This window comes from Cetorhinus maximus, chromosome 7, assembly GCF_964194155.1.
Source record: "Cetorhinus maximus chromosome 7, sCetMax3.hap1.1, whole genome shotgun sequence".
Taxonomy (NCBI): domain Eukaryota; kingdom Metazoa; phylum Chordata; class Chondrichthyes; order Lamniformes; family Cetorhinidae; genus Cetorhinus; species Cetorhinus maximus.
The window spans coordinates 22,233,454-22,247,768 of record NC_135885.1 but is presented as its reverse complement, the minus strand read 5'-3'; the positions used below and the strand labels follow the sequence as shown (position 1 = coordinate 22,247,768).

Sequence of the window (14,315 nt, the reverse complement as noted above, 5' to 3'; positions counted from 1 at the left end):
TGTGTTTGAAGCACAGCGTTAATGAATTTACCCTCATAAATATGGCACCAGTACGTAGCAAGATCATTTTGTATTGACTCCAGTGTAAGCACATTTTCACCGTCAGCATTTCTTGTCCCACCTTCAGTGTATCCATCAATGAAATTGTGTTTGTTAGTTTGACACTTGGTTTAGTGTGGGCAGTTGTTCAGATCAGTGTTCAGGATATTTAATGTAAGATTCCCGGAATTTTTACTTTCCATTTGAACTGTTAAAATGATTTCAGTAGCTAGATATTATATTTAAATTATTTATTATTTCTACTGAACACTGAACTCATAGAAATCAACCATAAAAATTTTAATCTACAATTGAGAACTGATGGGGAAGCTGCAATAAGATTTTGACTGTGCTGAAATCTTAAGGATTATTATTTACTGGAGAATTAGCCGCATCTCCCCGATGACTGTGAGCTCAGGTCACTTCTTTACTTAAGTAAAGCACTGAATCTAAAGCCTCTCCTATCAGTCAAAGAACATCATGTCACTTTTGGGATTACTTCCTTATTCTACTAACACTGAACTGATTGTAAATTTATTTTAAAACTTCCACTTCAACAGGAAACTAGAATTAAACTGGTGAATGCCAAGTACTGTGGCCGCTTTGCACATACTCAGTGGAAAGATGGGTCTGTAATGCATGTTTACATAACTGCAGAGAAGTGCAAACAGTACCAGCGGAGAATGAAAACTGCTCTGGACCAGATACAAAGGAGGTAAGTTTGAAACCTATTTCAATTGCTGGATGAAGATATTTTCAATGTTGTATTTAAAATCAATGGTGCAATGGCAAATTTAGAATTGGAAATAATGTGCCACTATTAATTGTATGCAAGCTGTGGGCATTAACTGGGGATTCACTTGAGCCTCTATAAAAAGACACAGACTAAAACTGTGGTGGTTGAGTTGGGTGTGGGCTTGTCATCTGTAGATCTGTAAATAAATATAAAAGTGTGTAAAGATTGGCTTCAGTTCTATCCTTCACCAGCTGGCTTTCTGGAATAGAGCACGCACACTGTGACATATCTAGGACCTGATTCATGAAATAGCAAAGTTTTAGGCTGATTGCAAGTGTTGTGCAAAGTATACAGTGCCACGGGGATCAGTGCTGGAGTCTCAACTATTTACAATCTATATCAATGACTTGGATGAAGGGACCAAATGTATGTTTGCTAAAGTTGCTGATGACGCAAAGATAGGTAATAGAGTAAAGTTGTGAATAGGAGTCTGCATAGGGATATAGATAGGTTAGGTGAATGGGCAAATTTTGGCAGATGGAGTATAATGTAGGAAAATATGAAGTTGTCTACTTTGGCAGGAAGAATAGAAAAGCAGTATACTATTTAAATGGAGAGAGATTACAGAACTTAGCAGTACAGAGGGATCTGGGAGTCCTAGTGCATGAGTCTCAAAACGTTAGTATGCAGGTACAGCAAGTGATTAGAAAGGAAATGGAATGTTGTAATTTATTGCAAAGGAAATGGAATATATAAGTAAGGAGGTTTTGCTTCAGTTGTACAGGGCATTGGTGAGACCACACCTGGAGCACTGTGTATAGTTTGGTCTCCTTATTTAGGAAAGGGTACAATTGCATTAGAAGCAATTCAGAGAATGTGCACTGGACTGATTCCTGAGGTGAAGGGGCTATCTAATGTGGAAAGGTTGGACAGGTTTTCACAACATTTAAGAAGCCTCACAACATTAAGAAGCATCTAGATGAGCACTCGAAACACCATAGCATACAGGGCTACAGGCCAAGTGCTTGAAAATGGGTTTAGAATAGATAGGTCCTTGAAGGCCAGCACACACATGATGGGCCAAAGGGCCTGTTTCTATGCTGTATAACTCTATGACTCTATGACTAGGTTGGGCCTGGATCCATTGGAGTTTAGAAGATTGAAAAGTGATCTTATTGAAACATATACGATTCAGGGAGTGTCTCGACAGCATGGATACTGGGGGTGTGTTTTCCTTTGTGGGAGAGACTAGAATTAGGGGATGTAGTTTAAAAATAGGGAGTCTCCCATTTAAGACAGAGCTGAGGCGAAACTTTTTCTCTCAGAGGGTCGTTAGTCTGTAGAATTCTCTTCTCCAGAGAACAGTGGAGGCTGTGTCATTGAATTTATTTAAGGTTGAGTTAGATAAATTCTTGATTGACAAGGGAGTCAAAGGGTATAGGGGGTAGACAGGAGAGTAGAGTTGCGGTTACATTCAGATCAGCCATGATCTTATGCGGCAGAACAGGTTTGAGGGGCTGAATGGCCTACTCCTGCTCCTAATTCATATGTTCGTATGTATGTTTGTTCATATGTGTAGGCAAAGCAAAATAGAACAGAGAATGCAGAAATGCAGCAAGGTGGGTAAAGTAGGTGATATTAATTTATATCCTGAAATGTCTCATACTTACTTGATAAGCATGTATTTATGTATTTTTACTATGAGGTTAGTGTATAATGCGCATTGATCCATTTCAGAATGTCATGTTTTTTTTATTCTTTCATGGGATTTGAGCATCACTGGCTAGGCCAAGGATTTGTTGCAATTCCCTCGTTGCTCTTGAGAAGGTGATGGTGAGCTATCTTCTTGAACTGCTGCAATCCATGCGGTGTAGGTACACCCAAAGTGGTGTTAGGAATGGAATTCCCAGTTTTTGACCCAGTAACAGCGCAGGAATGGCGATATAGTTCCAAGTTAGGATGGTGCGTGGCTCGGAGGGAAACTTGCAGTTGGCAACGTTCCCATGCATTTGCTGCCCTTCTTCTTCTACCAAGGTGGTAAAGGTTGTGGGTTTGGAAGGTGTTGTCGAAGGAGAGTTGCTGTCATGCCCACTTGCTTAATTTCTATCATGCCTCTGTCACATTACATTCAATGCTCCCTCAAGCATCCTACTGATGCTTGGCTTAATTGTCCGACTCCTCTCAAATGACTTCTGATCCTCCGAGCTCCATTGTTCCTTCTTCCAGCTCCTTGCACTGGGAACAATGGCTTTAATTTTATTGTTGGCGTTTAGATTTCTGTCATCAGCCAGGAAAGGCATAAACATTATTTAAACTTATTTTTTTTGGCTATCAACTGCCTTTAACCATGAGGTTCCCTGTCAGAAGCCATCTGTCTGATTTTTACTGGGCTGTTAGCTGAGCTTTGCCCACAGATTTCCCAACAGTGAACTGTCTTTGAAATTTTTCTTTGGCAGCCAGCCAATCTCTTTACTGGTTCCCGGTTGGAAACGGCCTTTGAAATTTTTACTGGGCTGTCAGCCATCCTCATCTGTATGCGGCTGAGGTTTCTCCCTCTTCTCTGCAATATCATTTTTAATTCATGAAACCTGTCTGTTTATTAATTCATTTTCAAAAGTTTGATTTTGTGCCTTATTGCGGACTTCACAGAATCACAGAATTGATACGGTGCAGAAGGAGGCCATTCGGCCCATCGTGCCTGCACCAGCACTCTGAGTGAGCAACTCATCTAGTATCCTTCCCCCACCTTCTCCTCCTAACCCTGCACACTCCTTTTCAGATAACAGCCTAATTTCCTTTTGAATGCTTCAGTTGGACCTGCCTCCACCATATTCTTAGGCAGTGCATTCCAAAACCTAACCACTCACTGCGCAAAAAAGTTTCTCATCATATCACTTTCACTTATTTTGCTAATAACTTCAAATTTGTGCCCACTTGTTCTCGATCCTTCCATGAGTGGGAACAGTTTCTCCCTATCTACTCTGCCCAGATCCCTCATGATTTTGAATACCTCTATCAAATCTCCTCTCAGTCTTCTTTTCCGTAAGGAAAGCAGTCTTAACTTCTCCAATCTATCTTCATAACTGAGGTTCCTCATCCCTGGAATAATTTTCATGAACCTCTTCTGCACCATCTCTGATGCCTTCACATCCTTCCTTAAGTGCAGCACCCAGAAGTGGACACAATACTCCGAACTAGTGACTTATACAAATTCATTGTAACTTCCCTACTTCCCTGCTCTTGTTCTCTATGTCCCTATTAATAAAGCCCAGGATACTATATGCTTTATTAACTGTTCTCTCAACCTGTCCTGCCACCTTCCATGATTTATACACATATACACCCAGGTCCCTCTGCTCCTCCACCCATTTTAGGGTTGTATCCTTTATTTTGTATTGTCTCTCCATGTTCTTCCTACCAAAATGCATCACCTCACACTTCTCCGCATTGAACTTCATCTGCCACCTATCTGCCCACTTCACCAACTTGTCTACGTCCTTTTGAAGTTCTACACTGTCCTCCTTGCAGTTTACAATTCTTCCAAGTTTTGTATCATCTGCAAACATTGAAATTGTCCCCTGCACACCAAGATCTAGATCATTAATATATATCAGGAAAAGCAAGTTCCCTGGGGAACTCCACTACAAACCTTCCTCCAGCAGGAAAAACATCTACATCCATTAATCACTACCCTTTCTCCTGTCGTTCAGACAATTGTGTATCCATATTGCCACTGTCCCTTCTATTCCATGAGCCACAGCTTTTCTCCCAAGTCTGTTGTGTGGCACTGTATCAAACATCTTCTGGAAGTCCACATACACTATCAACAATATTGGTCTCATCAACTGTCTCTGTTACCTCTCAAAAAACTCCAGAAAGTTAGTTAAACATGGTTTTCTCTTAAGAAACCCATGCTCGATTTTCTTAATTAACCCACATTTGTCAATGTAACTATTAATTTTGTCTTGAATTATTGCTTCTAATAGTTTCCCCACCACTGAAGTTAAACTGATTGCCTGTAGTTGTTGGGCTTATCCTTATGCCCTTTTTTGAACAAGGGTGTAACATTGGCAATTCTCCAGTCCTCTGGGATCACCCATGAGACTAAGGAAGGCTGAAAAATTATGACCAGTGCCCATAATTTCCACACTCACTTCCTTCAGTATCCTTGGATGCATCTCGTCTGGTCCTGGTGTCTTATCAATTTTAAACACATAACCTACCCAATACCACCTCCTTTTCAATTTTAAACCCATCTAGTGTCTGAATTGCCTCCTCTTTTACCATGGCCTGGGTAGCATCCTCTTCCTTGGTAAAGACAGATACAAAGTACTTTTTTTTTGAAAAATACACTTTATTCATAAAATATCTGAAAGAACATTACAAAACATTTCTAAATCGCCATCACAAAAAGTGCAATCAGATTCAACTTTTACACATGGATCACGAGGTGCTTCAATACAATCAATGAATATTACACTCATTTCAATATGGTCATTATAGACAGTCAGCAGTCAGACAGTGCAATGGTATTGGAGTTATCAACATACATCATGTTGCACTCTGAGGTGCTTCAATCCAATTATAATACAATTAGTATTCAATGCATACATTCATTGTGAGTCATACAGCCCAAGGGGTCTATACAATTCCCAGCCCCTCGGCGCACCATGGCAGAAAGGTCATAGACAGCGACCTTTCCCCATTGCGCCAGCTGCCCCAAGCTTTAGTGCGTCCCTCAGCACGTAGTCCTGGACCTCGGAATGTGTCAGTCTGCAACTCGGTCGGGGACAACTCTTTGCACTGGAAGACAAACAAGTTTCGGGCAGACCAAAGAGCGTCTTTCACCGAGTTGATGATCCTCCAGCTGCAGTTGATGTTTGTCTCGGTGTGTGTCCCTGGGAACAGCCCGTAGAGCACAGAGTCCTGTGTCACAGAACTGCTTGGGATGAACCTCGATAGAAACCACTGCATCTCTCTCCAGACCTTCTTTGCAAAGGCACAATCCACAAAGAGGTGAACAACGGTCTCGTCCCCACCACAGCCACCTCGAGGGCAACGTGCAGAGGGGGGTGAGACTCTTGGCTTGGAAGGATCTGACGGGGAGGGCCTTTCTCACCACCAGCCAAGCTACATCTTGGTGCTCGTTGGAAAGTTCTGGTGATGAGGCATTCTGCCAAATGACTTTGACAGTCCGCTCGGGGAACCATCCAACAGGATCCACCATCTCCTTTTCCCGCAGGACCTCTAAGACGTTACGTGCCGACCACTGCCTGATGGACTTGTGGTCAAAGGTGTTTCTCTGCATAAATTTTTCCACGAGGGACAGGTGGTACGGCACGGTCCAACTACTTGGAGCGTTCCGCGGCAGCGTGGCCAGACCCATCCTTTGCAACACTGGGGACAGGTAGAACCTCGGCACGTAGTGACACTTGGTGTTTTCGTACCGAGGGTCTACGCACAGCTTCTTGCAGCCACACACAAAGGTGGCCATCAGGATGAGGGTGATGTTGGGCACATTTTTTTCCCCCTTTATCTAGAGGCTTGTACATCATGTCCCTGCGGACACAATCCATTTTCGACCTCCAGATAAAGCGAAAGATGGCTCGGGTGATCGCCATCGCGCAGGAGTCTGGAATGGGCCAGACCTGCGCCACGTACAGCAACAGCGAGAGTGCCTCACGGGTTCTTACCTGCAATAGAGAGGGAGTGTCGCTTCCACATGCCCAGTTTTCTGTGCACCATAGACACTCGCTTCTTCCAGTTTCTAACGCATGCCCCGGTCCCTCCGAACCATATCCCAAGCACCTTCAGGCCATCAGCCCTGACGGTGAAGGGGACAAAGGATCGGCCAGTTCCCTAAGAACATGGCCTCACTCTTCCCACGATGTCCCTTGGCTCTTAAGGCCAGTTCGAACTGGTCGCAGATGTCATTTAATCTCAGCTTATGCCCTCTGTCTCCATGTGTGAATCCCCTTTTTGGTCCCTAATTGGCCCTACTCCTCCTTTTACCACCCTTTTACTATTTATGTGCCTGTAGAAGACTTTGGGATTCCCTTTTATGCTAGCTGCCAGTCTCTTTCCATAATCCCTTTTTGCTTCTCTTATTTGCTTCTTCACATCTGAACTTTCTATATTCAGCTTGGCTGTCAACTGTATTGTATACTGGACAACTGTCAAAAGCACATTTTTTATTTAATTTCTACTTCCTTTGTCCTTTGTACCTGAATCATCTCCCATCGTTCAGCTTCAGTTTTTCCTGCCAATCTTTGACTCCAATTAATTCAGCCCAGAACTGTTCTTATCCCGTTGAAGTTGGCTTTCCCCACAGTTAAATTTTCTTTTTCTGGATTGTTCTTTGTCCTTTTCCATAGTCAGCCTAAATCTTATGATACAAAAACAGAATTACCTGGAAAAACTCAGCAGGTCTGGCAACATCGGTGGAGAAGAAAAGAGTTGACGTTTCAAGTCCAACATGACCCTTCAACAGAACTGGAGTATAGTTAGGAGAGACCTGCTGAGTTTTTCCAGGTAATTCTGTTTTTGTTTTGGATTTCCAGCATCCGCAGTAGCTTTTTGTTTAAATCTTATGATACCCTGATCAGTGCCCCCTAAATGTTCTCCCACTGACACTTGATCCATTTGGCCCACCTCATTCCCAAGAACCAGGTCTAGCAATGCCTCCTTCCTCGTTGGACTGGAAACTTACTGCTGTAGAAAATTTTCCTGAACACACTCTAGGAACTCTTTCCTCTTTCGCCCATTATACTACTACTCTCCTGGTCTATATTTGGACAATCAAAGTCCCCATTATAAGTACTCCATAATTTTTGCAGCATTCTGTAATTTATTTTTCAAATTTGTACCTTTACACCCTTCCCACTAGTCAGTGACCTAGAGGCCCTGCTGGGCAATGTAATTGCACCTTATTTGTTCCTGAGCTTCAGCCAAATGGATTCTGTCCTTGATCCCTCTGGGACATCCTCTATCTCCAGCACTGCAATGCTCTCCTTTATCAATACCGCCACACCTTCCCCTTTTCTTTCTTTCCTATCTTTCCTGAACACCTTGTATCCAGGGATATTTAACACCCAGTCCTACCCCTCTTTGAGCCAGCTCTCTGTTATAGCCACAACATCATATTAGCTAATGGCAATCTATGCTTGTAACTCACTAGTCTTATTTACCACACTCTGCCTCTATGTGCATTCACATACATGCACAGTAACCCTGATTTAGAACCTGCTACAGCCTCCTTTACTCTGAGCCCACCTATTGGGGAGGATTTTTCACTGAGTGGGTGGGTGCGCGCCCGACCTGCTCGAGTGTAAAATGACACGCGACGATGTTGGCCGAGCGTCTCGACGTCATCGCGCGATATTTCAGCTGGCGGGCGTGCACAGAATCGGCAGCGCGCCTGCTGCCAATTAAAAGGCCTACGAAGGCCATTAACAATATAATTGAATTAAATTTTTCGCTGCCCGTCCAACCTTACGGTTGGCGGGCAGGAGAAAAAGCCAAGCGGCCTTTGCATTTTTTGCGAAACCTCATCCATGGGCGGGATGAGGTTTCGATCCCTCATTTAAAAATAAATTTTAAAATTTCATCCTAATTTCTAATATGTGCCTGCTCTTTTGACAGAGTCACAAGAGGGGACATGTTTTTTAACATTTTTTAAATCTTTATTTTTAATTTTCAAAACTCTTCATCTCCCTGAGGCAGTTCTGTGCCTCAGTGAGTTTTCCTGCACACACTTGTGTTCATGTGCGAACTTGCACTCTTGCCCTCCTCCACCTCCCCCCGACACAGGCAGCACTGAGTGCTGAAGCATGTGTTCCATGCTGGGTGGGCCTTAACTGACCTGTCAGCGTGAAATCGCGGTCCTGCCCTGATGCTGGGCGGTGGGTGGCTTCCCGACCGTTCCCGCCCGCCCCCGCCAAGCTTCCTGCCAAGGGAAAACTCCTGGCCATTATTCCCAACCCTAGTCCTGTCTATCTCTCCAAGTATTCTGTGCCTCTTGTTACTTCTCTCTATCATCCCCTGGTTCCCACACCCTCACCGAGTTGGTTTAAACCCTCCCCAGCAGCACCAACAAAAAAGGAACTCTGTACCGGTTCGATTCAGGCACAACCTGTCTGGTCTATACAGATCCCATCTACCCCAGAGCTGCTTCCAATGTCACAAGACTGAGGTTCTCCCTCCTGCACCATATTTCCAGCCACGCATTCATCTGTTTATCCTATATTTCTGTACTCGTTTGCACATGGCACTCAGAGTAATCCGGAGATTACTACCTTTGAGGTCCTGCTTGCTAATTTCCTACCTAGCTCCCGAAACTCAGACTGCAGGACCACATCCCTCTTTCTGCCTATGTCATTGGTAATTAATGTGGACCATGGCTGCTGGCTATTCACCCTCCCCCCTCCGGGTGCTCCGCAGCCGCCCAGTGACACCCTTGACCCTGCACCCATGAGGCAACAGCCATCCTGGATTCACGTCTGCAGCCACAGAAACGCCTATCTATCCCCCTAACTATAGAATCACCGATCACTATTGCTCTTCCACTCTTTCTTATATCCCCACTGTGCAGCTAAGCCACCCGTGGTGCCATGAACTTGGCTTTGGCTGTACTCCCCAAATGAACCATCACTCTTGTCTGCATTCAGAACTGAAGACTGGATGGAGAGTGGTATGCATTCAAAGGACTCCTGCTGTACCTGCCTGTTCCTTTTTTATTGTCTGGTGGTCACCCCTTCACTCTCTTCCTGCATTTTCTTAAGCTGCGGGGTGACCATATCTATAAACGTGCTATCCACGTAACTCTCAACCTCGTGGATGTTCCACTGCTGCTCAAGTTCCACAACCCGGAGCTCAAGCTACTGCAACTGACGACACTTTCTGCACAAATGGCTACCCAGGACATGGGAAGTGTCCTGGAGTCCCCACATAGCACAGGACGAGCACTCTTGAGGTTGGAGCAGCCCTACCATTTCTCTATTAACTGATAACCTTGTGACTGTGATTAAACATTACTGCTGGTAATAAACCTTACAAATATTAATAAAGCTTTACCAACACCAATAAATCTCACTACTATTAATAGACCTTAGCACTATTGATAAATCCTACCAAAACTTAGTACACCTTACTGGTGGTAATGAATCTTAGTTATAAATCTTATAAAAGCTTACAATTATAATAAATTACCTGAGTTTTGAAAGATAAATGAGAAAAATAGTCACCAACCAATCACTTACCTGTTTCCCTGTGATGTCAGTCTTTGACTTTTCTCAGAACCCGGTCAGTCATTAGACTGGCTGGCTCTCCGTGCCCTTTTTAAACTGAAATCTCCCCCGCTCTCCGCGCCCTTTTTAAACTGAAATCCCCCCCCACTCTCCGCACCCTTTTTAAACTGAAATCCCCCCCCACTCTCCGCACCCTTTTTAAACTGAAATCTCCCCCGCTCTCCGCGCCCTTTTTAAACTGAAATCCCCCCCCACTCTCCGCACCCTTTTTAAACTGAAATCCCCCCCACTCTCCACACCCTGTTTAAACTGAAGTCACCCCCATTCTCCGTGCCCTTTTTAAACTGAAATCTCTCCCACTCTCCGTGCCCTTTTTAAACTGAAATCTCCCCCGCTCTCCGTGCCCTTTTTAAACTGAAATCTCCCCCGCTCTCCGCGCCCTTTTTAAACTGAAATCTCCCCTGCTCTCCGCGCCCTTTTTAAACTGAAGTCACCCCCATTCTCCGTTCCCTTTTTAAACTGAAATCTCCCCTGCTCTCCGCACCCTGTTTAAACTGAAGTCACCCCCGCTCTCCGCACCCTGTTTAAACTGAAGTCCCCCCCGCTCTCCGTGCCCTTTTTAAACTGAAGTCTTCTGAAGGACTGATTCCATCAATTTATTTGGTTCCATTTTGGCCTATTCTGTCCAATTCAAAGCAAAGAGTGCTCCCCCCCCTCCCCGCCCCCCCCCCCCACCCCCACCCCACCCCACCGCCACACCATTGCTAATTTTATTCAGTTAACTTTCTCTGTTTTTGCTTCACTGTTCTCCTAAATGGCCCTGCGAATTATATCCTTCCACACATCATTGCATTTCACATTCACCACACACCATCAAACTCTCTCTTGTCCCCTAACTTTCCTCCGCTGCTTTTCTCTGACATTTCACTGCTTCCCGTTACTCAACTAGTCATTCTATGATGCCGCCCACTCACTTCCATTTCCCGCTCGCCACCAGCAACCTCATTCTTTGCTCCTCCTTCTGCCCTAATGTTTTGCAGGACCACAGATCAACCCAGCCTTCCTAACCTTCCCTCTCCACCCATCACACATCCAACTTCATGATCACATAAAGCCAAACCCCATCCTGTTTATAATAAATCTGCCATTTACACACCATGTCACAACTCCCTGCCATATGAACCACCACAGTCGGATACTTGTTAACAAAACCACCTCCCACAGCACAAACTGATACTCTCTCACACTATTCAAATATAGCAACAAAAATGCCCCAAGGAGCTTTGTAGAGATATAATCAGACTGCGAAGGATGCCAAGCCAAAAAGACATTAGAAGATGTGATGAGAAGCTTGGCTAGAGAGGCAGCCTTTAAAAAGGGTCATAAAGAGAAGAGAGACTTGAAGGCAGAGATATTTAGGGAAGGAATTCCCAAGCATGAGGCCTTGGAGGTTGAAGGCACTGCCATCAATGGGAGTGTGATGTGTAAGGTTATGGGCTATGACAACACCCTGGCAGTAGTACGGATTTTTGTTCCAGAGCTAGCCATGCCCATATCCAAGCCGTTCTATTATAGCCACAACACTGGCATGTATTTGACAATATGGAAAATTGCCCAGTAGTGCCTGCCCAATCCAGACAATCACCACCCTATCAGGCTACTCTCTCAATCATCAGTAAAGTGTGGAAGGTGTTGTCGACAGTTCTATCGAGCAGCACTTAGACAGCAATAGCCTGCTCACTGATGCTCAGTTTGGGTTCCACCAGGGCCACTCAGCTCCTGACCTCATTACAGCCTTGGTTCGATCATGGACAAAAGAGCTGAACTCCCAAGGTGAGGTGACAGGATTTTGACCCAGCGACAGTGAAAGAATGGCGATATATATCCAAGTTAGGATGGTGAGTGACTTGGAGGGAATTTCCAGGTGGTGGTGTTCCCATCTATCTGCTGCTCTTGTCCTTCTAGATGGTAGTGGTCGTGGGTTTGGAAGTTGCTGTCCAAAGAGCCTTGGTGAATTCCTTCACTGAACGTCGTTCCTTCACTGTCACTGGGTCAAAATCCTGGAACTCCCTTCCTAACAGCACTGTGGGTGTACCTACACCAGATGGACTGCAGCGGTTCAAGAAGGCAGCTCACCACCACCTTCTCAAGGGCAACTAGGGATGGGCAATAAATGCTGGCCTATCCAGTGAAGCCCACATCCTGTGAATGAATAAAAGTAAAATGTCCCTTCAACTGGCAGTGAGTGAGATCCCTGTGGATGTGTGATGGGTTTGTGAGTGTGTGAGCTGAGAGTGATGAGAAGAGTGACTTACCCTGGCGGAACGGAAAAGTTCATTGATCCTCTTTTGGCACTTGGTGGCTGACTGCTTTTGCAGGGCGTTGGCGCTGACCACTGCTGCCACCACCTCCCAAGTTGGACTTGTCACCTTGCTTGCTGGTATGTGCCTGTAACGGGGGTAGTGGACTTCATGGCGGGCCACCGCTGGCTCCAGTAGGCATCCAAGGGGGGGTGCCGCTAAATTTGGGGGCAGCATGTTTCCTCCCTTTGGCAGCCATGACTTTGCAACAGCTCCTGATCCTTTAGAGAGTGCTGGCTCTGTACAGGGGCGCCCTATAAATATGGTGCCTAGATTACTGAAGGCCTGAGGTGACAGGGGGGGCAGGTGAATCAGAGGCTGCCCCGCCAGTGATCCAAGTGTATGCATTTTCAATGAGGGGGGACGTGCCAGGAATGGGGTGATATGACGCAAAAATGCACCATTGCAGCCGGTGGGTAAAATGTCCTTTCTCCCGCTCACGACCACACTTCATGCAAATCTGGGACGATACCACCCAATTTTTTTTTTCCTGATGAGATTGTTTTCCACCCATTCTTGTTTTCCAAATTTCTTTGGACCACACTGCTTTCCAACTGGAAGGATGGGGCTGGCGACATTCAAATACGCTAATACAAATAGCATTCTATAACTAAACACCATCAGCTGTGTCAAAGCATCTCTTGATCTGAAACTTCTCAATATATACCGTAAACCATGGCGTATGATTTGACCTGGTGTCTAAGATAACTCCAGTTTTCACCCTGCATTCTTATGTTTTACTTATCGGTACCTCATAACTGGGTGCAAGGGATCAAATAGACGATAAGGGTGAAGATGTGTTGCGTAGCTCTGCGGGAGTTTAAGACGTGCCTACACCTTGCATTGGATGCCGATGACATTTCAAAGTGGCGACCGACCACACCCAGGCTGGTGTTTCACTTTTATACTCATCGCATAAGTCGATACCCCATTTTGGAGGGATTTTTCGAGGCTTCAAAGGTTGACTTATATGCCGACATCTATGGTACTTGATGTAGAAACTTGGTAGCCTTTCTGTCTACAAGTGTCCTGACAAAGAGTTTTCACCTTTGCACCAAATTAAATAGTATTTGACTGCGTCAAAGATTAGTAAAGTTGTTCTTTAGTCCTGAAGTATTCTTGTGTTTCGTTTCCTGTTTCACAGAATTGACTGGCTTCAGCAGGGGAGTAGGGAACTGTTTGGGACCATAATTGAGGATCAGATCTACGTCTTAGTTGACACCTCTCAGTCCATGAAAGATAAACTGGAGTTGGTGCAAAGAAAGATCTTTCAACTCATGCAGGTTTGTTCTGACTCTCATAAAATTTTATTTCTGGGTTAAGAAGCTTCCTTTCACGAGCTACCGATTATTAGCTGGATGATTTAGCACAGCACAACACCTCTTGACAAATCCTGTAAATTTTCTACACATAACCAAATATAGTGAGACGTGTTGCCCGATCTACAATTTTCCATTGGACAGTCCTAGAGGCAATGAAAGTGCTCATTTTTAAGCAGATTTGTGTGACAAACCACTTGCTGCAATAGATCGCTTATTCTACTAATTACTAGTTCCAGTCAGTTAAGACTGCTTCTTAAGGTAACTTAATTCGCTTTGCCAGATTGTGATGGGAATTCTAAGCTATACCCCTGACACAGCTCCAAAATAAGGCTGTTATTTATAATAAAACATCTGCGCTGCAAATGATACAAATGAATTGTTCTGAACCAACACCAGGGTAAAGAAGGCTAATTTCTGCAGTGTGCCTATTTAAGCACATGGGGCAGAATTTTACGACGATGGAATTTTACGGTCCCGCCGAAGCCATTGGAGTTTTGAATGGCTGGCCGCATTTTAAGGCGGGCGGTAAAATTCCGCCCCATGTTGCCTTCCAGCATTAACTACTGCCAGAATTGACAACCCTGAATGCCTGTGTATTCCTCCTTCTGTCATT

At 44.7% G+C, this 14,315-nt stretch overlaps 1 protein-coding gene across 1 annotated transcript in view; it reads left to right on the top strand.

Moving 5' to 3' along the window:
- LOC144683101 (von Willebrand factor A domain-containing protein 3B-like) overlaps positions 1–14,315 on the top strand; it is a 216,376-nt gene that overhangs the window by 74,577 nt on the left and 127,484 nt on the right. Inside the window, exons 13-14 of the mRNA XM_078546118.1 lie at positions 600–754; positions 13,525–13,663. Coding sequence (XP_078402244.1) covers positions 600–754; positions 13,525–13,663 — 294 coding nt within the window. The remainder of the gene's footprint in view (positions 1–599; positions 755–13,524; positions 13,664–14,315) is intronic.